Source organism: Dermacentor andersoni, chromosome 1 (genome assembly GCF_023375885.2).
Source record: "Dermacentor andersoni chromosome 1, qqDerAnde1_hic_scaffold, whole genome shotgun sequence".
Taxonomy (NCBI): domain Eukaryota; kingdom Metazoa; phylum Arthropoda; class Arachnida; order Ixodida; family Ixodidae; genus Dermacentor; species Dermacentor andersoni.
The window spans coordinates 331,923,348-331,948,619 of record NC_092814.1 but is presented as its reverse complement, the minus strand read 5'-3'; the positions used below and the strand labels follow the sequence as shown (position 1 = coordinate 331,948,619).

The 25,272-nt window shown below is 46.5% G+C and overlaps 1 protein-coding gene across 1 annotated transcript in view; it reads right to left on the bottom strand.

The window, feature by feature from the left end:
• Window positions 1-25,272, bottom strand: part of LOC126516797 (ankyrin repeat domain-containing protein 17-like) — a 228,066-nt gene that overhangs the window by 67,388 nt on the left and 135,406 nt on the right. Inside the window, exons 22-23 of the mRNA XM_055063998.2 lie at window positions 13,000-13,603; window positions 9,222-9,608 (exon numbers count right to left, since the gene is read on the bottom strand). Of these exons, the coding sequence (XP_054919973.2) occupies window positions 9,222-9,608; window positions 13,000-13,603 (991 nt within the window). The remainder of the gene's footprint in view (window positions 1-9,221; window positions 9,609-12,999; window positions 13,604-25,272) is intronic.

Sequence of the window (25,272 nt, the reverse complement as noted above, 5' to 3'; positions counted from 1 at the left end):
TGTGGCACTCCCCAAACGCTTCTAGACAGCTAGTGCCACCTAATGGGTTAAAGAGAAACTATTTCCTCAGTTTCGTTTTTGTGTTTCGCTTTTTCAAGGAGTGAGGATTTTCAAAGTGCCGTCGTAGTTGGGGTGACAAGCGCTGGTAGCGTCGAAGATGGCATCAACGTGTGTCGCTGCTCCACAGAAACGGCCTATGTCAACAGATTCCCATGCATCTGGGCTTGGATTTCTGGATGATGGTAGTAGCACAGACTTGGAAGACGACTCCAATTCATCATACTTTAGTCCGGACAGCGAAAGTGCATCAAACCAACCTGAATGTCAACAGGCACCCACTGGTGATTTTCGTTTTCTTCTTGGACAGTTTCATCGCCAAGTATATGTGGCATATTCTAAAGGTCACAGTTCTTATCTGCAGGGTATCAACGTCATTCAGGTGTGACTGAACGACAAAAATTAATGGCCAGCGGCCGAGTAAGCAGTGGAGTTTTGTGCATAAACATGGCCGGTAGTGGACCTGGCATCGTGCTCTGGAGTGCAGTGCAGTCACTAGGGCTAATGTTGGGCTAATAAGCTCTGTATCTTGCATACAGAGCTTATATTTGCCGGATTAGTGCATATGGCTCTTGTGTTCAAACTGTATATTTCGAATTTTTCTTAGGCTTATCTTGTGCAAAGCAGCATTAATGTTTTCATCAATTTCTTTTTCATTTTTGTTATAATTTTCTTCTTTAATAATTTTTTTCATACTATTTTTAACACAGTGGAGCCTTGTTGATACGCTCCTGTTCACGTACGTTTTCCCGGCACCAACGTTTGCAATCGAGAACACACAAAAATGACCCAATAGAGTTATGCTCTTTTTTTACTGGTTCAAACGTTCCCAGAAAACAAGATTTTTCTGCATTAACATTCAGTTTGTTGCCTAACTGCGATCATATGATACGTTTTCCGGTCGCTAGATCCCGTGTAAACAAGAAAATGCGCGAGACGCGCGCAATCGAGAACAGTGGGCCTCTTCGATTTTTGGAGTTCTGGCAGCCCGTGGGAAGCCAGATGGCAGCCAGCTAGTTCCGGTCCTGATAGGAAGTCACATAGGCTGGGGTCCCAAGACAACCCAAACCTGCCTGAAGTTTGCAAAATCGAACGCCGGGACAGCTGGCCAAATGTAAACATGCTACCAGCATGGCAGCGCATGGCGTAGTCGGCCCATTTATGCGTTGCCAGCTTGAAAATATATAGTTGCATTCCGGGATACTATCACTTTCGCACGATTTCGTGTGGCTCGGCGCAGGACGCGTACTGGGCCAACCTCACCTTGCGCAGTGCAACAGATGGCCTCCGACGCGTCCAATGACAAGACGCAAAATCGCGCATAAGTGATTGTATACTCGAAAACGATAGCTCGAGGATATTTGCTCGCAGCGATCACGTCGCCCACCGGCGACACTGATGAGTTGGTGTTGTGTCGTCACTTGACAAGACATGAAAAAGCAGGCTATCCGGTACTTCTCATATGCATAAAATATCGTGCCGACCTGCTTGGGCTTCAATTTCAGAGTTTATTGTGGCTGATGGTGCTTCTCATTTTCACCCAAAAGAGATGGGGATGCGGCTGGCGCACGAAAATGCACGCCGCCTGTGACCAGCGAAATGTTTCACATGAAAAACAACATTGGTCGCGATCATGAGAGCAATAAGCCAATGTACGTGTGTCTAATGTACGTGTGCCTATTACTCAATCAGTGCATTCTTAGATCAACGGCCTGCAGTTCGAACACATATCGGTTTTGAGGTGCCGCCCAAGCATACGATGGAGACGGAGCGAACACGGGCTAGCTGCAAAGCCTTTGCTAACTGCAGAAAAAGAAGATATCTCCGTATACGTAAGCAAGATATGTGAAAAGGAACGCCACCAGAGAAGGACGAACCCAAAATGTGCTGCAATGTGTGAATGAGCTTCTACAACTTACGTGGAACACGATGCAGATAGCATGCACGCATGAGAGCGTGCCGCACTGATCACCGCTGCGAAGAACCCTTCAGGGGGGGGGGGGGACACATACGCACACAAAAGCTTCAAACGGTTCACCACTGCTCGTATCACACCGCTTCGTAATGCGGAACGGAGCGTTAGCACCTAAAAAGATAACGCTAGAAGTAGGGAAATCTGAAGGTGACCGTAGACAGTTGGCTGAGCGAAGTAAACTTAAGTCCTCAAGCACCCGCGTTGCAATCCATGAAGTCTCCGTAAAGATGACGGCGAGCGCCCGTCGCCTCTTTCAGTCATGTGCTAGCCAGAGAACTTCCAGAGAGCAGCCACACCAAAATCGTCAAGGCAGGTTCTGGCAGCCCGCGAGTAACCAGAATCGTCCAGCCCGAGCAAAACGAACGCCCGCCGTAAGTGTGTGGCGCAGTGGGCAGAGCAACCAGAGAAAAACAAAGATGCTCTGGCTGGCTCTGGTAGCCCGCAGGTAGCCAGAAGTGGAAAATCGAAGAAGTCCAGTATACAGCTGCCCGCCGCGGCAGCTTCACCACGATGCTCGCCCGCCCGGCTCACGGTAAAACGCCAGCGTGCACTCAGTTTCAAATTTCGGTACCACCAAATCTTCTCAGGGGTCGTCGCACGTGGCATTCACGGATATCACCATCTTATTGCGATAAGCATCTTCACCTATGGGTTTCACAGTGCGTGGTGCCGTCGAAAGTGTAGCGCACGCTTTTCATAAACGATAACCAAACGCGCTGCCATTGCCTGCTGCAGACCACGATAGTATACATCTTCCGGCCGCTAGATCCCATGTGAACAAGAAAAGCCGCGAGGTGCACACGATCGAGAGCAGTATACAGCTGCCCGTATCACGTGAAAACGATGGCGTGGACAGTTTCTTATTCCGGTACCAACAAATCTCCGCTTGGGTCGTCACACACCTTATTCAAAGCTATCGCTGCCAGACCTATTGCAATAAGCATCTTCACCTATGTTTTACAGCGCGTGGAGTGTAGTGCCATTGGTATACCATACTGTACGTTTTTAGTAGCCTATAACCCAAACGCGCTGCTGTTCTCTGCTGCAGGATGCATCCAACGTCGCCCACCAGCTCCATTTCAACTTCGGTTTCCCATCCCCCACGCAATAGGAAAACAGCAAAATGCGTCTCGGGCCCCAGAACACTACCAGCTTGGTGCGCATCCGTGTCTCATGCCGTAACGATCCGCGCGACACTTTGCATTACGCAGATGTCAACAATAGTTGAGTCTGTCAAATTTTTTTTAGTTACTTCGGAGCGTAGGTTTTCCTGGTTAGTACGTTTACTCTCAAGGTTTTCTTCTGAAACGTATGAACGATGTTCTACTATAAATACCGTATTTACTTGAATCTAGGCCGGTTCCGATTCTAAGCTGACCCCCGAATGTCCGAAGCCAGAAAAAATGAGGACAGCGTTCACAAAATGATAACAGCACTTATATAATATGAACATGCCGAGCTCACCCTACATCGTCACCACCGTTAGCCTACACGTACGCTTGCGGATGCGCACAAGCTCGTGTCCGCGCACCCATGCATGTGCAGACAGTGTGGCATTGCACGCATCGAAACGCGGCGCGATCTCAGTGAACAGCTCCTCTCTGTTATTGGGTGCTTATCATCCTTACTGCTGTGATCTCCTCGTTGCAGCACACACAAAAGCATCTCCCATTCCCCCTTCCAACGACAGACGTTTTTCTCATCGATGCTATGGCTCTGCGGCTAGCACAACTTTTCGTTTGAAAGCGGCACTATAGTGTGCCATTACGGTAATGCCACGCCGCACATCGATACCTCAGATTCAGCTCCGATACAACACAGGTCACAGCGACATCGCTCGTATACTTCAGTTGGCTACTGACCTGACTAGTAGCGGCTACGATACTGAATTTTTTAGATGGCGCTAGCTATGGACCATATTTATCATTTCCAGTTACAAACTGGCGCGTTTTTTTAAAATCCTTGAATCTAAGCCAACCCTATAGTTTTGTAGATTATTATTTGGAAAAAACTATCAGCCTAGATTCGAACAAATACGGTATGTTGTTTGAAATTATTACCACTGGAAGGATAATTGCTTTCTCCACAATTGGATACCATACACTTTAACATCAAGCATTTTCTGTGACAGGAAAAGAAATATTTTTTAGACCAGCTGAAAACTATCGATTTTTCCCACAGTCACGAAAGTGTTAAGTACATGCAATACTATATATTTTTGAAGTGGCACTGCCAGCAGCTATGCTAAACAATGCACAAATAGACGTCCGAGGGTTGCTTTTTATCCGGCATCCTCCTTGCGCAAGCTGTAGGAGCTGTAGCACAAACGGCACAAAGCAAAAAGACTGTACAATAGCAGTACATTAGAAAAATTAAACAACAGTATGAGAACAGCGAACGATGAAACTGACAGCATCGGCCACCAACCATAATTGAATCCATCGCTATGGCTGTACCGCTGATCTCCACGATGATCAAAGCTAGCGTGCTTTACTCTTTTTCAACATAACCTGGCAAAAAGCAAAGGTTGCGGGACCTCCCCACTTTACACTGAAGAGAGCCATCTGCTCCTACAAATTTTTCTTCAGATACTTTTTTTTTTTCAGAGCAAGTAGTGCGTATTTCATATAAAAAATTTTCTGCTTACAATGACAAATCAAGTGCAGCAAGCACGAAAAACACAGAATACAACAGAAAAGCTGCTAAATGGTTCATGAGAGAAGCCAAAATACATGCTTAATGGATTGACGTCAACAAATGTTTCAGTAAGAAACACTGAATAGTATGTGTACAAATGTTTGTTTAATACCCCTGTCACACGGGCACCCGCGAACTCCATTGGGCATGGAACTCCCTAATGGAGATTCAAGGCAATGGAGTTGCAGCCGTGCTATGTGGCACGCACAGTGCGAGCTTTCGACGGGCGCCGCATGGGAAATAAACGGCGCTGCTGTGCTTACTTCCGCGTGCAACTGTTCACATACAGTCACCATTAAAGTAATCTAGAGGTAGTGTTTTTTAACAGACCATCTAATCTAATAAAATCACAGCGAGAAAGTTTGCTGTATGTTATCGCAAGACTTTTGTTTTCCAAGCATAGTTGAAAGCAATGCTGGCCCCACTGTGCTCTTGCTTTCATGCGTGGGCACATGGGTCACTTTGACTGGTGCACTTCGAGCTGTGATTCTGTGCTGTGTACAGTCGCCGATCGTTTATTTGGACCTCACGGGGACTGCGGAAATGTCCGAATAAACAGGTGTCCGAAAAAAGCAGATTAAGAAAAAAAAATCCTGTATTTCCACGCACTTATTCGGGCTCGGCAGTAGGCTTGAAGAAATCGTGAATGCGCCGTTGCACGCTGTTCTGTTTAGGCGCAATCAGATAAGCCTGAATCTCTGAGAAGGTCGTACGGCCACTATAGGCGGCTGAAAGCACTGTCACTGCTTGTACACATTTCGCATGCGACTGCAGCGTAGCACATGGTGCGTCATCTTCAGACTTGAAGTCGTCGTCCGGCGGCGCAGCAGAAACCTGACAAATGATCTCGCCGTCATCGAGTTCTGCGCATGTCAGTACAGCAGTATACACACCTGTGAAACTATCAAATGAGACGGTGTCTGGAATCGCAATGCAACCACTGCGCAGGTCTCGGCAGAACATTTGCGGCGTCAGTAGGGAGCACATCGGAAGGTGACAAATCCTAGGCCTCCCGGCACCCGCCTGCTGGCATTCCCAGCGCAGTGTGCGCGGGCACTGTCGACGCCAACACGATGTTTCAATGATGTTTCCGTATGACGCGTTGCTTCACCGCAACCTCGACACAGCACACAAAGCAAATATCGCCACGCCGTCACACCGCGACACCGGTCGCACAAATGAAAAATGCAGCGTCATGCATGAAGAAACAAATCAGCTGCTGGATTGTCTTGACATGGCTGACTAAGCTGAGACCAGAACTGCTGTAGCTACGAACCAGGCAAAAACGATGATGATGAGCGGGGATTTGCAGTAGCGCCACTTGGTGGGGCAGCAAGGAGGCTCCATTCAAAACAAAAATGGCGTTCAGCAAGTCTAACCATGCACCGGTCAGAGTTGGTGCATGGAGCTCTCGATCGAGTTGGCTCAAGGAGTGTCCGAAAAATCAGACGAGAAGTTGCAAGGTGTCCGAACTTTCGGCAGTTGTTATACATTATGGTCTATGGGGAGAATGGCGGTGCCGCGAAGCAGACCGAATAATCGAGCATGTCCGAATTTTTGGAGTCCGAAAAATCAGTCGGCAACTGTAATCGTGCATGTGCGTGTGTTTGCGGTGAGCTCAATTGCTTCCAGGTGATGACAAAGTGGATAAACAAACAAAATGGCAGAACATTTCCCCACGGTGCATGGCGAAGCACTGGTGCAGAGGATACAGGCACAACTATTACAACTAGTAGAGTTACAACTATTTTATTAGCGCTGTATTCTGCGAAGCTCTAGCTACCTGGGAACGAGATTACTCCATCCGGCAGTAATGGTCGCTGACAAACCTCCTTCGCCGAAATCTCCATTTAACTACCTTGACACAAGGGAGACCGTGTGACATGGAGCACAACTCGGTTGATGTAAAGATGAAGGAGTTAAATGGAGCTTACGGGTGCCCATGTGACAGGGGTATTAGTTATAACAGCAATATATGACTATTGTCTTTTTGGTGTTTAAGATTGTGCCCTCTTATCACTCAGAATAAGTTTGTAGGCTGAAAACACATGCTTGACATCGACAGTAATGAATAGTGTGTTTTTGTATCTCCATCTGTTTGATGGCTTCATGCACCAAGGGATTCTGGAGTGTTTGTGCACCTGTAAGAAACTAAAATTTTTTTGAGCAGAAAGAAATTCACGTTTATTGTGTAAGACAAACTGCAGCTTTGCACAAACTGTTTAAATAGCTGCTGCCGCACACATGGGATTAATTAAATTTGAGTTATGGTGGGGTAGCTCCGACTGTGTCACAATTTGTGAATAGAACTCTTAAGGGCTTTTTGTATATTGCTATGACTTAATTCTTCGTAAAGTGTTTCTCTTCTTATCACATGTTGGATCACAGGAGTGTATGAATCTCCTTACATACAGTAGAAACTCGTTTATGTGTTTTGGAAAAAATGTGACATAAAACATACTAACTGGGAAAACGTAACATCCAAATCACTAAAAAATTTGCCAGACTTAACTGTAGTTCACATGTGTAATGTGAAGCATTCCGCAAATCGTTGCAGTAGGAGAAGCCAACATTAGCCGAGCTAGCGGGGCCCTAGCGGCCCCAGACGTGTCATTATTGTGGCTTCGGAAAGCTTACGTTTGTGCACCTCGAACTGAGCCTGGGTCAGCAGTTTCTTGAGGCTGGGTATTTTGGCAGAAGCTTCAACGTACCCACTCAGCAAAACATTGCACAAGACGATGCCTATCTAACTGGTGGGGCTCGAGCGGCCCGAAGCGCACACTGTCGTTTTTCCTATTACGTAGTGTAAGACGGCAGGAAATCGAAATGAGATCTAGCTGGTAGGCGATGCTCGACGATGCTGCCAGATCGAAACCGCACTTCGCGCCGCCTGCAGCAGAAAACGGCGGCATGCTCGGGTTATTGCTTATTAAAGGCGTGCAGTACACTTTCAATGGCTATCACCACACATGTTGTGAAACAGATAGGTGAAGATGCTTATCACAACAGCGTTAATGGTGATAGTTGTGAATATGACAGGAAACGACTCGCAAGGAGACTTGCTGGTACTGGAAGAGGGAAGTGAGTGTGTGATGCTATTTTCCCAGGACACAGGCGCCTGAGGAGAGTACTGCAAGAAGTTGTCGTGGCGGGCGCTTACTGCTTTTGATCGCTCGTCTCGCACCTTTTTCTTGTTCACATGGGATCTAGCAGGCAGAAACTTATCATACGATTGCAGTTTCGCAATGTACTAAATATTGGTGCCGAAAGACTGCTTTCAGGGAACGTAGTAACCTGTAAAAATGAAGTGTGACTGTATTTGGTCGCCTTTTGTGTTCTCAATCACGAACATTGGCGACAGGTAATCGTACGAAACAAGATTACAATGAAGGCGTCAAATAAAACAACCGACAAACGAAGGCAACACGGGACAACAACGTAGCGTCTACGTGGTTCCGTGTTGCCTTCCTTCGTTCGTTGTTTTATTTGGCGCCTTCGTTTTAATCATGTATAACCAACTTGCTCAGTACAAAACAAGATAGTACCAAAGAAGTTCTACTGTATCTAGTTGATTTTCACATGTGCCTTTTTTTATCCCAGCAAATTGGGCAGAAGATTGCCTGCAAGGTGCAATCAGATGCAAAACCAAATTCTTGGGCAACTACATGGAAGGAGGTAAAAGCTGCTATCAAAACTGACTGCAATGGAATTATATCATTTTGAAATACACTTTGCAAACGCACATCCCCCAGTAATCCTTTGTACCACGAATATCGTGGAAATTTCAGTCACGTTTGCATGGCATATTTTTCAGATGTCCATACAGTAATGTGTTGATATGTCCTCTGACATTTCTCCAATATGTTTGTTGCAGCAGAGTGTGTGACAGCACGTGCTAAAAGCCGAAGCACAAAGATTAAAACTATAAATGAGTATCTCTGAGTGGCCAGCAAATACTCTTGACTGAAATTGGCTTAGATGATGCCAAGTGAGATAATGTCACAGCCATCCCAAAGGAAGGGATAGTTTTAAACCAGCTGGATCAGGCATTCACCAAGGTTAATCGTCGCGCTAGTTGGTACTGCAATATTAAGGTATTTTTCAGCAGATTAGACGTATTAGTGCTATGTGTGTCCACGTTCTTGTCCCTGTCTAATACACTAAAAACAAAAAAAACCTCAATGATGGATTTGCAAAAATTTACCCAAGCAACAAATCATTCCTGCTCTGTGGCACAAAGTTCCAGCCTGTGGGAAGCACACGACCGCTTGAGTAAAACCCAAACCTTCACAGTCACTTGCACTACATGTTCGTGATCGAGTTTGTCTAGAACCAGAGCCTGCCTTCTGTGCTAGCCCCATAGACAGCATACCCAATGAGCCCTCAGCACACCAATGCACCGCCCATAAGGCACTGTAACCGAGGAAGGACCCTACAAATTTGAAACTCTATTTCAGCAAAAATACAACAAAAAGAGGATGGAAGCACCCACCGGATCAAGATGGTGCGCTCTCCCTGGCCCTTGTGCTTCTCCACTTCGATGTGGGCTCCTGAGGCCTCACGGATGGCGTTAATGTTGCAGCCACAGCGCCCAATCACCCTGCTTATAGCAGTTGAGGGCACCGTCACCTTCTTGGAACGGCGTACCACTTCCTTCCAACCTTCCTCACCCCGATGGTGACTCTTGGAGGAGCCCGATGTCACACTGGCACCCGAAGACACAGGCGTGATGGCGGAAGACGATGTGTTCAGGCTGGTGCTGCCAGCTGAGCCACTTTTCTTGGGCGAGGAGGCCACGCCGGGGGAGGGTCGGCCTGCCCCACCAGGACTGCGGGGCCCACCACACGAGTCCATTACATCCAGGGCGAGCTCACCTAGCCTGCAGGGAATGCGTCCACCATGAAAGGTCAAAAGCCTGCCAAAAAGTGTGTTCCAGTCAACCAAACGAGCAGGGAGTAAAACTGGTGCAATAAGAATGTCCTACTCATTTTTTATTTATGCTTCATTGTTTCTGGCACAGCCATTCTGTTGCAAAGGCACAAGAAAATGTGAAATATGCCTGCCATTTTTACACTAAAGCAGATGTGTAGCCTGTAGTTGAAGAGCTGGTGATTACATCAGCAACAGTGAACTGTTAGAAGGAAGACACTGTGAAAATCCACCAGCATTGCCTTGTCGGCACGGACTTCGGAAAGGCTTGTCCTGTATCACAGAGTTAACTGAATTCATGCATGAAATTCATGCATGCATGTCCATCCTCAGATTGTCTTTTGGGTCACAGACTACCTTACATTATGACGACAGTGGTTACAAATGGGGTTGAGTCGGGTTTCCAGAAAGTTACCTCTGGGGTGCCTCAGGGTTCCGTTATGGGGCTCCTCTTGTTCTTATAATAATGGCTGCATTTTGTACAGAACGATTACTAAAACAGATTATGCTGAAATCCTTCTGAAGGACCTCGATCAAGTCAATCAATGGTGTAATCAATGGCATATACAATTAAATCAAACAAACAGTTCATATGATGCTTACTCACAAAAAGAACCCCTTCAATTCTTCCTACAGTGTTCTTCCTACCTAATAACTAAAGTCAGAGTTTAAATATTTATAGATATTATACAGCCAAATTATCATGGCAGCGACAAATTGACAAGGTTGCAGCTAAACCAAGAAAAATGTGTTTTCTCAGTCGTAACCCTTAATTACTGAGCCAACCTACACGAGAGTTACTTTATAAAACATTTGATAGATCAATTGTTGAATATGCGTGTGTATTATGGGACCCCCCCACTGATCGTGACACAGAGAAGCTTCAGAGAATACAGAATTTAGCTGCTCAGTTATGTTTCAATACGGTGTAAATTTTAGTGCGACAAATGTTAAAAAAGAACTAAAAGTGGGAGACTTTTGAGAGTCGGCAAAAAAGGACTCCCAACTTTTCTACAGCATCTATCATGGCACAGTCGGTATACAAAGGGATATATATATATATATATTGCAACCCCATTACTGGTCACTACAGGTTGACCACTCGCTCAAAGTCCAAGGACCTGCCTGCAAGTCAGATTTGGTCAAGATAGTTTATTTTCGAAAAACAAGGGGTGTGCGAATATCGAATAGCACACCGAATCTAATAGTGAACGTCTGAATAATTGGATTTGCAAATCGAATATATACTATATGATTTCTCCACTATTTGATATATTCGGTGTAGAGACCTGCGCAGTGCCCCATGTCACTTGTGCTGCAGAGCCCCTCGTGGTCGATGCCGCCCAAGTGAGCATTTCACGTCGTTTACGCTGCAAAGTTGTTTACGCTGCAAAGTGACCGCCGAGCGTGCCACTGACGGGTCACTTCGGCTGACGCTGTAACGGACTTTGTCACTACGAGCGCTCCCTGACGTCAGTACAAGGTTTGTCCGGGTCGAAAGGACCAACCGAAATGATAACGCAACACGAACAGAGCGAACGGCAACATCAGCAGCACGTATTTCTTATGAAAGAACGGGCCGAATTGCAACCGACAAGCACGCAGATCGTGTTGGATACGCAACGTTGAAGTTCACCCCACTTCGACAGCTGTCAATCTAGCCCGCACGTGTGACCTCGGGACCGACCACATGATCCAGTCATATCGACACACTACAGGCAAGCATTCTGCGATGGCTTTGCGCCCGTTGTAAGCAGTGTGCCGTGAATGTTCATCACGGCACACTGCTTAGGCCATTAGTCCTAATCAGCATTGCTTCAGGAGGCGTCAGCGATTAAAGTTACGGTTTCGTGCCAAATCGACGCAGACCTATTCGCGGCAGCTGTGCGACACTCGAAAAGTCGACAAACCGCCTTGCAAATGAAAGCTAGTGAGCGGGGCAGCAACAGAGTTGTTCACGGCCGCCACATTTGCGACACGGAACGACAGTCTCGTTACTGACACCGACCGTAGACGCACATCAGCCTTTTTGTGGCTTCGAGCAACTCGCCACAAAACTAGCTTTGCATTTAAAAGGCGGACCCGAAAGTGTCATGACCTGGTTGCATGCATTGGCGCAGACGGCGGATAAACAGGTATAGTAGATTGCAGAATCTTTGGCAGGTGGCAAATCGGTCCGAACCTAACAATGCAATAGCAGGGACAGCTTCTCGGTGCCAGCAACGCGAGTCACGTGATGCACAATCCTTTCATCTGTCGCACAGATTGGCCTTACGTTAAGCCACCTGCCGTAAAGTTGTGATAGCCCTTCCGCATTTTTAAGAAAAACTGCAAAGGAAAACTTTCTATGCAATAAATAAGATTGCTGCAAAACACAGGACCATTATTAAACAGAACCTCGTTGGTATTCAGTACAACAGAGGGCCACTAATTCATTAGTTAAAGAGGGGAAAAAAGCACTTCATTCGATTCAACAGCAATTCTATTCATAAAAAAAATAACTTTCCAGATCTTCATATACTAGAACTGAGCTGTAATCAGTGCTGGCATACTAATTTGGTGTTCCCTTTAATAACAGTAGACCGAGCTGTATCCCCTGATTTCTATGTACCCATGTGATTAATAGCTTGCTAGATTCCTATTATGCAATGCTAAGAGACTATTGAGCATTTGCAGCACCACATTTTCTTGGGAAAAAGCTTTCAGAAATGTTTTCCAATATTTGATTCGATATTCAGCATTTCTTCCATGATTCGATTCATAATATACTGTTCGGCATTCGTACACCCCTACTAAAAGCTATTCATGACTGGAATAGATTGCCTTCCGATGTCGTCAGTGTTGTCTAGTGATGTTTTCTTTGCACTATCGAAGTGAGTGCACATTCTTGGTCTTATTTTGACTACCTCAAGCTCATGTTTCAGCTGGTGTTGCTTTTGTAGTCCATATTAATTGATTCCTACACTTTCACAATGTTCATATGTATTTTACATGTTGTGCTAATATTACACATTATTACTTTACTTACTGTATTGGTAGCCTATGTTAAGCACTACTTTTTAACCTTGTTGATATGTATTGCAAAAGTATCGCAAAAGAAGTTCTGGTGATATCTTTGTTTTGTGAATTGTTTTCCGAACTTGCTTCATCAATACTATAAACAGAAAAACACTAAGGAAGAAATATAGTCTGTTATATCCGCAAATATGTTGTAGGCAGATCCATTGTAATAGCCATGAACTGTTTTGCGTGAAGCAGCAGCCAACATGGCCTTGCAGCTGACCAAGCTCATGCCTGTGGTATCCTGCAGGTCCTGTAAAGCCACCACATGAATTACTTACGTGCTGGTCTTGGAGGAGCCATCAGTGACTGCATGGTGAGCCTGTCCCCGGTGCTTGGTCCCCTTCACCACGGTCGAGAAGTCCTCACCATCAGCAAGCCCATTCACCATGACCTCACCACTTCGCTGCTTGCCTGCCATAGCTGCTTGGCGATGCGACTGAACTACTGAGGGTGGCCCCAACCCCAGAGATGATCGAGTCACCGAAGATGCTGGCTGCTGCAGTAGAGCTTGGGTTGTCTGAGCAATTTTCCCCTGCTTGCTGCTGCCTCCAATTTTGCTGGGTGCCACAGGGGATGGAGACGCGGCGTGGTTCAACCGGGGTGGTGTCAACTCGGAAGGGCGTTCCGTGGTGGAGGTTCCTGCCTGTTTCTTCTTGCGTGAATTTTTGCTGCTACCCTCCATAGCTACAGACGAAGGGGCAGTGGTCTTGGGAGGAGAGGAGGAAGGGCTATTCGATAACTCATGGCTGCCACTGGGTGGTGCATCGTCAGAGGTCTCTTTTAAGCGAACCTTGCTAGGCATGGAAGAGGAAGAGACTGCTGCTCCGTTAGGCTTGGGTCGACCAGGTGCATTGGGTGGCCCTCCACCACGATCAGAGGAACCTGTACACAGTAAATGACACACAACAGTGACATTGACACACAATAGTGGCAAACAACATGCAGGCTTTGCATTCCTAAAAAACATAATAAAACATATTCAGGCTAACAGATAAAACAGCATGATTACCTGTAACATCCTGAATGACAAAAAGTCAACGAAACCAAAAGGGCTCTAAAGACTCCATGTACATGAGCAAAGCACATAACCGGCCACGTTTATTTGCTCTACATTCATTTTGTGTCTCCTGTACAACTTGTTCACATTTGCTTGACAAAGAAATTTTTTTCCCTCTCCGAGAAACATGCTAGGATGCGAGGCTGTGATGCTTACTGAAAGAAGCTTGGACAAAGCAAGCACAGGCACTGCCTAGGTACACCTGGTCACCAGTTGTTACCTGTATCTGCTAGTGTTACAAGGTGGCCTGACGTTTGTCGCCGTTGCACACAAAATGGCTCTCGTGCGGTTTGGGCTTAAGACGGGTCGTTTGAAAGCTACGAAAAAAAGACCGTCGTGAGCCTACGATCGGGAACAAGGGGCCACCATATGGTATTTCACAAAGATGGAGGCCGTGAACAGGCAACGGTCACCCCGTGCACTCGCTTTTGTTGGCGAGGTGGTTTGTCGGCTTTCTGAGGCTCATGCGACTGCTGTGAATAGATCACGGTTAATTCAGTAGCCATAATTTTAGTCACCGACACCTGACTACGCAGCTGCGTCAGCCTAAGGGGCCACAAACCACTGCGGAAAGTTTGTTGCTAATGTTTTGACGTATGGCTCATCAGTGATCGGTCACTAGATCACGCGAATGGATGCGACTGACGGTCATTGAACCGGCGTTAAAGTCTGCAGTCGACTGGCCTGCAACTACAGCGTGCATCGGTGCCAGAGTTGTTCTGTGTGCTCGCATGTGGTTAGAAAGCAACGAAATGTGTGAATCTGCGTGCATAAACACTGAAATCGTGTACTCTATATGATCAGTGTGCCTTCCAGGGTCTAATTGGCCCAATCTTCACATATGCTTCGGTGCTTTCCACACGCGCTGGGTTTGTTGTTCCCTCTGTTCGCGCAGCGTGAATAGTTTTGAGCGGTGCAGTCAACCTGGTCATACCTTGTACAGACAGATTGTGCACCGCGGGAATGCTGCGCGCATCAAGGCACAAAACACGGCTGTGTCATTCACCGAAAGTACCGACATTCAGTGTCACACGGCAAACTTTCAATTGCGATCAAGCCCGATCCAGGTCGAATTTCTTGGTTGCGATTGATTCCTTTGCGCAAGCTGCACGAGGGAGCCAATCGCGGTCGAGAAAGTGGTCGCGACACCGGTACTGGATACTAGATTTGCGAGTCGAATTATTCAAAGATTTACTATTCGATTCGAAATCTAACATTCGGGTATTCGCAAACCCCTAATTATTTTCTTTATCAAGCCAATGTTCCTGCGGCTCATGTGTTCTGAAGTGTTGATTTTTAAAATAGGTGGTGTCCAAATCTACGCTACAGCCAAACAACAGAAACCAATGCTTTTTCATGCTCCAGCCAAGCCAAGTGGTCAGATATGCTAGTAGTGGTATTCGTGCAAACATGAATGAAAGCGCGATTGTAACAATGCTTTACCTGTAGGAGCAGGGGTAATACACACTCTTGAAAAGTTTGCATCCTTTGGGGTTATCTTGTCCTAAAACGATAATCGCTATATACCTTGCTTGCGTTTTTGTTTTTGAAAACTCAGCACTAGCAAGTTTCCTGTTGATAATGCTATGTCACGCTGATAATGCACACGTCATTCCGTGACCAGGTAGTACCGGGCTCGCAGCGTTAAAGAAAGGAAATGCGGGCAAGACAGATGACGCTTATGGTTGCGGGACAAGATATGACCCAAAGCATGCTCCCATACCGTCTAACCAACCACCGCCTCTTTTTTTAAGTTTTCTTTGCGAACCATCCCGAACTTTCCTGAACGTGGCTGCTGCCCACTGGATGGATGGATGGATGTTATGAGCGTCCCCTTTGGAACGGGGCGGCAGGTGTCTCCACCAAGCTCTTATTTTATTGCCTAATGACCTACCAATGTGAAGAAAAAAGAAAAAACTATTAATTCCCAGAACCAAAGTTTCTGGACCCCTATTGTGAACTTTGTTTTTGTAAGCCTCCGTTGTTTGTCGTTTCCCTACTTTTCTTCCACAAATCTTCCAATCGCCTTTTACAAATCACCTATTGCGGACATGTTTACCTTCCCCCTGCTCTCACAACCAAGGGCTTCAAGGAGGCCAGCGATTCCTAAATCGACCGCTGGGCAGATATCTTCACATTCTAATACAACATGCTCCATTGCCTCCCTAGCTTTACCGCAGCAGGCACATGCTTCTTCCTTCTTATACCTCGCTTTATAAGTGCATGTTCTAAGGCATCCTGATCTCACTTCTAAAAGTAATGAGCTTCCCTTTGAGTTACCAAATTCTTTTCTTCCTGATTTCATTTTTTCCGCTGCTGCTCGTGCGTTATTGCAACTTAGCGGTGACTAGTAACATATTTTGTACATATTAGTGAAGGGTGAAATTTCAATCTTGTGTTGCTTTATGCGACCAATCAGGCACTCTGTTTGGCTATTTCTACCCGCTTAGTCTATTTTGCCTCCACTGTCCCTAAAACCCAATGCTTTTAAAAGATCTGCCCTGTTGCTTTGAAGTGTAGGGTGAGGTCCTTTATAGAAAAGTATCAGGTGTTCAGCCGCTTCCTCCTCCTCTCCACACGCACCGCATAATATGTATATCCCTTGGTACTTGATTCGGTACACCTTACTTAGTTCACAATACTCCCATCCTGGCTTCAAACAACAAAGTGCCTCCTCAGTGGAATGGCGGCGCCATCTAGGAGCAATGGCTCATACTAGTTTGCCCGCAGCAGCTGAAGGTAGAGGGGGGAAGCCAGCCTGCGCATGTGGGTCATTGGCCGCTGGTGGAGAGGACGAGGAGGCCTCAACACAGGAAGCAGCAATGAGATGGGTGAGAGTGCACTGAAGGAGATGGTGCCACGTTGAGCATGCGTTTTGCCGCCCGCCAGCCGCTTGGACGGTCATATTTCTCCACCTCCAAGGGGAAGCTGGGAAGGCTGGGTACCATAAATAAATGGAGCACGACACCAGCTTGTCTGTTTCAACCGCACAACGCTGGTTGCGTTCAAAGGTGTGTAGTATTGCAGAGCTTGTCATTTGAGGCATCCTTGAGCCAGATAAGAAAGTGCACATGAGCACTGCCTAGTATGCTTCGCTGTTTATATATTTTGGTTGTGGTGGTAGCATGGTCGAAGCAAGGCTTGCTTGTGATTGGGAAGCTAATGGGAGCTCCCGAGTTTCCTGTCTCTTGGATGCGAAACTGTGACAGGACCAAGCGTGCATTCCTCAAGCAAGTGGGGAAACCTGAGACTATTATTGGCTGCTGCTTGTGCTCATGTGGCGATCGCTAACGGTCACTTCGCACATTGTCTGCTGCTGCTGTTTGCTTGCTTCATTACTGCCAGTCTTTGCAGGCTCTGCTACACTTTTCGTAATTTTTGTGACCGCTCACTGCACTGTCTTGTCAAGTTTTCGCAACCTTTACAGCGTCAGTGCTTTTTTTCTTCAAGTTTCCATGTTTACTGCCAGATTGTTCATGACTGGACACATTGCGTGGAACGAAGTTCAAGATGCTAAAGCGCTCCATTAGGCTCGTTTGTATGGAGAAGTGCACAGCCAACTGTTGATGTGCATTCTGTACATGAACACTGTTCGGGGCCCTCTGAGGTGCAGTGCAGTGGTGGTTGACAGCATTCACACCCTTGCAACAGCTGCCTCCATATGCAAGCTGTGCACAGGGAGATCCTTGGGGCGCCTTCTTGGCAGGACACGACATTCCAGCATTGGCATACCGCATCTTCCAGCACGTCTCCTGCACCACCACATTCGGCCAACACCACTTACACTTGCTCTGGAGCCTGGTCACACCTCATTGCAGGGCATTGAAAACACTAATGCAGCCGCTTGAGAACTTACCCTTAGAACAACGCCTGTACAATGAGGTGACCAAGCCAGACTAAGAGAAACCCTTACTATCATACTGCAAGATTGTTCACTACTACACACAATCATGCATTCTCTTTCCCCTGCCTCACCCACTGTTCCACAAGAAAGCAGTGGTGCCGAGGCTGCCACAAACACTGACCTTTTCTAATTTAAACTTTCCTCCTTTTCTGCCCCACACAATATCCGGATCTACACCCGGACACCTACACCCGGCTGCAACACCACCCTCACAATGTATCATGTCATGGTGGAATGCACCATTATCTGCCCTCCCCCACCCCTCCCCCTCACTCGTTCCTTCATCCCCTCTGCACTGGCGAGCAGCGAGACAATGGGCCTCCGAGGTCCACTGGGCCCTGCTAGCACAGGGCGACACACGAATCCTGAAAGCTGCAGACTAGGGGCCTCACCCACTATCCTCAGACTTGTCAATAAAGATGTTTCTCTCTCTCTCACGTCTGCCCCACAGAGTTGGAACATGTCATCCAATGTTCCCTTAGAAATGCATTTCCTGACTCGTGCAATTTCTTTGGTTGCTGGTAGAAATATTTTCCGGACACAGACATTCATTTAACACGAAAAATTGGCAGTCAGTACTTCTTCATGTACCAGCAGAGTCTTGAGCAATTTCTTTGGCTGCTGGTAGAAATATTTGCCGGACACAGACATTCATTTAACACGAAAAATTGGCAGTCAGTACTTCTTCATGTACCAAAAGTCTTGAGCAATTTCTGTGGTTGCTGGCAGAAATATTTGCCGGACCCAGACATTCATTTAACACGAAAAATTGGCAGTCAGTACTTCTTCTAGTACCAACAGTCTTGAGGAATTTCTTTGGCTGCTGGTAGAAATATTTGCCAGACCCAGACATTCATTTAAGGGGGGATGCTAGGCTCAAGAGTCAACTTTTGAACTACTGCATCAATTTTTATCAAATTTTCAGCGACTGTTTATAATCTGCTCATTAGAATATATTCAAAGTTTCAATGCGCTAGCTCAAACAGACAAAAAGTTATACCGTATTTACACGATTGTAAGTCGACCTTTTTTTAAATTTAAAAGTCTGAAGTTGGGGGGTCGACTTACAATCGAAACCGAAACATGGCCCCGCCAAAAAAAGCGATACCAACGGGAGCTACAACGTAGTTACAATTTTATGTTTGCTCTATGGCTCTACCCGTATCTTTTCGCTATCCCGCGTGTTTGTTCGTTTTTCGGAAGGGTTTTTCAAAATTTTTGAGAGTCTTACAGTGCATGCAACACTCATGGGGGGGTGTCGATAGTTGATGGAAGCGCCACTGTTCCCATTTGTGGCGGCACCCTCAGAACGGCGGCGCGCGGGTTTCTCTTTCTCTGGTTAAAGCACGACCGGCTTTATTACTAGTCGGTTGTGGTTTAAAGGCATTGGTATTGGTTTGAAGCGTTCCACTTGACTACCGGCTACGTGCTACTTCTATGCTTCCCCAGTCGTCATGAGTGCTCCAGGCCCACTAATCGTTCGGCACTCGTTCACAGCAGCGTTAATAGCGCTGCCATCCTTTACGCTGAAGAAACAAATCACTGCGCAGCGGGCCGCAATTTCGATGTTTCTAAACGGGTGGTGCGAGATGTGCGAGCGAAGCGAAGTGTGTGACGGCAAGTGAGAAATTTCCCACGTGCCGAAGTCTGGACACTTTCCGGAGCTGTAGGCTAAGCTTGCGGCGTACGTCACTGAAATGCGTGATCGGTCCCTGCCAGTGAAGTGCGACGTGGTCATGAAACAAGCCCGGACCTTCGCCTTAATTTTAAGGTTCTGCTCCGCCGTGAGTACAATGAGTGGCTGGCGGCAGAAGACTGCGAAATTACGCAAACCGGACCTGTCAAAAGAGCCTCCCTGACGGCTGCGTGTGGCTGGGTGCATTTGGCGTGGGCTGCTGTTCTGCAAGATGTCCTGGTGCGGTCGTTTGCCAAATTTGAACTTTCGCTGGACCACGACGCGCTGTGGGACCGCAGCAACGATGACGATGGCAGCACTAGTGAAGACGAGTAGTCCAGTGACCATGTCAGCTACTAATAAATTTTCGTTATCGAATGCGCCCTCGGGTATGCTCTCTGATTTTTTTTTTTTTTTTTTTTTTCCGGTCAAGCGTTATGGGGGGGTCGACTTACATTCGAGTCGACTTACAATCGTGTAAATACGGTAGCTCTCATATTCAGCAATCATGTGTCTCAGCTTAGGAAAACTATCATTTCAAAAATAATGGAGATATATCAACTGTTTGTAATTAGATATCTTCTAGATGGTTCATAGTGCAAGATAAGACCGCTCGCATGCTTTTTATGCAATTTCTGTAAAAATGTCATCAATCTAAAAACAAAGTTCAATTTTTTTGTTGTCATTACATGTCAGACATCTCAAAATATTTTCTGTTAGAAACTATTTAGCACCCTAAAAAGTATCTTATCTTGTTCCTGAGAAAATTTCAGTCTAGAAACCACCTTGAAAGCATCTTTTGGCAATGTAGTTTAGAAATGATTGTTTTCCTAACGGTTTTGTTTCCCCAAAAAGTGCAAACTCAGAAAAATGAGTTCAAAGATTTGAGAACATGCTATTTTATTTTGTGGTAAAAAAAAATTAATCAAAGTGCCCTGCTCCATAGGTCGGGCCCTCATCTTCAACGAGACGCTGTTCTGTGGCAATTGCTTCAAGCCTTCTTTTCTTTATCTCAACTTTAGAGCTGTCCATCGCCCTTGCCTTCGCTCGGGCAATGCTTTGATGGGTTGCTTGTTGGACGTGCTTCATCGTCTGGACTCCATGTTCTAGTTCCAGCTTGTCAAATACTCTCTTGATGCCACGTGCACCCTCATTAAATTCTAGTACAGCCAAGGCTGCTGCAGTCTCCACGGTTCTCAGGGATGCGAATTGGGTCTTCGGGCACTTCTTCCACACTAGCGCATTGAAAGACTCGTTTGCATTCTGTGTCTGCATTCTTGAGCATCATGCAAGGAGCTCTGGCTTACTAAGCCGGTTGTAGAGAGGCACAAGCTCTTTGGCAACGTCTCTGCTGAAAGCTGGACGATGGGGTCTTGGCACTGATGGCTTACCAGCTTCAACTAGGGCTTTGTGCCGATTGTAGTGGCACCATGAGTCCTCACCATGTGGACAAGCGTCATGTCGTGGGACTTCGTCCGTCGAGTAGGAATGAAAAAGTGTCGCAAATACTCCTCGTTGCATTTTTGTCACATCTGGAGCATTTTCTTTCAGGGCAGATGCATAGTAAGCAGTGAGTTTTTTTACCACGCTTTGCGTCAGCTTCCCCTTGCCTCCTAGACCTTTCGTCGTTTTCTTTAGTTTTTCAATTCCAGCATAAACACGTTTTGCGACATGATTTATGCAGTCTTCCTTCACAATCTCTTTATCATACAGCTGCAGGCTGGAGACATGCAGGAATGATTTGCTGTCGCCATCACAGAGCACTGTGGTGTATTGCATGTTGTGAAGCTCCTTAGAGCGACTGAATATTATGCCTGCAGCTTCAACTTCCATGGCATTCGACGATCCACTGAAGTTCTTCTGGCAGACCTCACTGTGTGCTTTTTTCCAATCTTGATGTCCATCCTCACCTTCTTTGGGACCATAGTTGCAGCCATGGCAATAGTTGCATTGCAAAGCAAAATCCAGCACCAACCCAGTTTCCAGCTCGATAGCAATGCCGAGCCCAAAGTGTGAGGTGTGGCCGCGTTTATGCCAAGTTCCGTCATAACTTACACACACGTCCAAAAGTTGAGTGGAGCCAGCAACGGAGTTGATTGCCCTCACAGCGGCTCCGGCTTCGCGCATGACATCAGACGCAGCTTCCATAGCGGCTCTGTGCACCTTCTCCGCTACTGTCTGGTATGTTTTGTGGTGCATGGGCATTGGCGCGTCCATACCCGCAAAAAAGTTTGCCATGGTTTTGTAGTTCATGCCGCAGTTACGGCTTGCAACCACGAGGCGCAATGAAAGCTCAGGCTGCCGACTGGACTTCACAGGTGGAGCATGCGCGGCCTTCTTGACTTCACCACACCATCTACACATCACGACAAACTCCAGATTCACACCCGCACAGATTTCTTCCAAGTCCAACGACTGTCCGTGACAATGCGGGCACAGAAGCGATGTTACCACCGCCTTGATGGCTGTAACTTTTACAAAACGGTAGCCGCTGGGCTCCGGCGTTTCCTCGCTTTCGTCGGCAGGACCCTGGCAAAGTAGCGCAACCTTCCTTTCAAATGTCGTCAATTGGCACTCACCACCATCAGCAGAACCAGTAGACATTTCCATAGGTGACGAACCACCATCGGAGCTTGTAGGGTTCGCATCAGCCGCCGGCAGCAGGCTTGGGCTTGGCGAACGCACAGGCAGACGCTCACTTGCTGGCGGTCGCCCAGTGCTGTTTAGGCCTCTCGCTTTAGTCGTGCGTTTTCGCTTCCCGAAGCTTTTCCGTGTCGAAGCCTTCGTTGCGGGCATCTTCGGGTCACACCACCGGCCACCCGATGATCGCAATAAGCTCACAGAAGGAAGATATAGCAACACATAGCAAGCGTCGAGCGCAACCAAAGCAGGAACAACTCCAAATGGCGCGAAAACAGCGTTGGGTGGTCACGTGGTACATTTCCGCCAATCCGAGCTCCTGTTTCGGTTTGCCACCCACTGCTTCGGTTCGAGCTCCTGTTTCGGTTTCTGCGGCCAGTAATATGCCTTTCTTTTTTAGTTCTTCGATAGTTGCCTTGCATAGTCTCGATGGAAAGTATTCCGTCACTAAACAGCGCGAAAAACAAACTTTCTATCACAGGCATTCACTTCACGTTCGGTTTTTTGCCCGCACCGCGGCCGCGTCTTGAAAAGAGCGTTCACAGACGCCTTCGACAGCAAATGCGCCCCACCGCGTCGTGAAAAAAATTCATTTTCTTCTTTTCTACTTCTCCGATAACAACCAAACCTGGTGAGAATATTCTTCATTAAACCAGCAATCCAAAACAACTCAAGCTTTAAAACACATTTTTTTTTCCGAAAATCGGTATTTTAGCCCCGCATCCCCCCTTAACACGAATAATTGGCAGTCAGTACTTCATGTACCAACAGAGTCTTGAGCAATTTCTTTGGTTGCTGGTAGAAATATTTGCCGGACCCAGATATTCATTTAACAGGAAAAATTGGCAGTCAGTACTTCTTCATGTACCAACAGTCTTGAGAAATTGCTTTGGTTGCTGGCAGAAATATTTGCCGGACCCAGACATTCATTTAACACGAAAAATTGGCAGTCAGTACTTCTTCATGTACCAACAGTCTTGAGCAATTTCTTTGGCTGCTGGTAGAAATATTTGCCGGACCCAAACATTCATTTAACACGAAAAATTGGCAGTCAGTACTTCTTCATGTACCAACAGTCTTGAGCAATTGCTTTGGCTGCTGGTAGAAATATTTGCCAGACACAGACATTCATTTAACACGAAAAATTGGCACTCAGTACTTCATGTACCAACAGAGTCTTGAGCAATTTCTTTGGCTGCTGGTAGAAATATTTGCCGGACCCACACATTCATTTAACACGAAAAATTGGCAGTCAGTACTTCATGTACCAACAGTCTTGAGCAATTTCTTTGGTTGCTGGTAGAAATATTTGCCGCTCGGATTCATCAAGCAGCTTTAGTTGGTGCCAGCTTAGAGCACAAATCAAAACCTGCCCTAAATTAAACACTACTTTTCTTTCACAAATGCCAAAAGTGCCAAATGCCAATATTTCTGGGGTTTCAAGTGCCAAAACTACGCTCCGATAATGAGGCACACTGCACTGGGGCACTCCGGAATAATTCGAACCACCAGAGGTTCTTTAACGTGCACCCAGATCCATACTCCATCTCAGAGATTGTTTGCAGCACTGCCAAACGTACAAAGCATACACAGGCAATATCTTTGCACAGTGGAATATAGTTCTGGGTGTAAGTGTCTGATTAGGAGCATGATTAGAGTTTAATTTTTGCTTGGTACATGATAGGTTACAGCGATACGTGACGTGACCATGCACATTGTATTCTGCTAATTACTACGACGATTACACAGCAACATGGCAGCACATAACAGCACAGACTGCCCACTTCGATCCAAATTGACATTTGCTACTAGCTCTCTGTCCTGACAGCAAGAAAGAAGTCGTAAAATCCATCATCATTTAGTTTCACCTCATGCTGAGGGCCAAGCCTCAGGCATGTTTAGTCGCAATTACTTAGATCAGCTGTTTGTGTTGATGCTGCTAAGACTGGAATGTGGCACTGAGCCGTAAAGGTAGTTTGATGTCCATTTAGCAGATGGGGCCGAAGCATAAGCACTGGTGATGTGTTGACAATGTGGAACACTATTAAGTACGCTCTTAGAAAGGGGTGTTCTGCTAAAACTTTCAGGCAGTGTTCAATGAGTCCATTTGCAGGACCTTGCCGTAGTAGACTTTGCTCTCTTTAAAAATTTGTCGGAGTAGTTTTGCTCAAAACTTGGTCCAGACTGACGGCCCTTCACTAGCAGCAGGTGTTGGAGGGTTGTGCTGCACATTGATGAACGGAACTCGGTCCTAGTTTTTCGCGCCGTGCTAAATATCCTCTCACTCTCTGCGTTGCTATGCGGTATCACAAGTAAATCGAGCATCGCCTTAGCAACTCGGTGAAACATGTTTCCCATCAGTGTTTTTCATTTTTCCAACCATAGACCACTGTATGTCCCACCTTTCTTCATGCAGAATGTCCTCTGGAAGACTAACGCCTGTAGTGCGGCAAACTCAGCTTCGAGAGCATTTAAAGCATCTTCAGCAGATTCACGGAAATCTCGGGGCAGCAACTGAGGGAAACTCTGAATAAAGAAACAAGGACTCGAGAGCAATGCCTGTGAAATAAATTTCAGATTGGCCACCTCCGTATTCTTCTTAGTTGCGTTTCAGAGTTGCATCCACATCCACAGCGCTTTGCCTCGTCGCATTTCAGAAATATTTTCCGTAGAAGAAGCCCAACGTAGTCGCTGACACTAAGGGGAAAGTTGTGTTCGACGAGGAATCCTGTAAACAGGCACTCCACACGTATGACACTGTCGTCGCACCTGTTCCAGAGAAAGTTCACTATGTTGCCTTGCTCCTCAGGGGTGCGAACATAGCTTTGATGCTTCGCCATGAAAACGTGCAGTTTCAAGTCACTGTTGACACTGTGAGACACGCTGACATCACATCCAAACGTTGTACAAAATGCAAAATGTTCTCCTTTTCTTGACGTCAAAAAGCATGGAAATTCCGAAGTATAAATTCGCAAAAACTTATGCAAATACCGTTTCTTGGGCTTTGATAGCGCCATGGCATCGAGCACACGAGGATTCTAACTTTACACGGTGCACCGCACACAGACGGCCTAGCCAACACTAACCATACACACAAGAGGAAGCAACAAGATGCACCATGGAGGAAGGCATGCATGAAATGCAAGAACTATATTGGCTCTGGCTTTGGTCGGCTTACTAGGCACTGTAGTCGGCTGCTTAGTCGATGATAGAGATGGTGCTAGTGCTGCCGTTGTTGGTGATGCTGACAATTACAATGTGGCTGTTGATTCTGC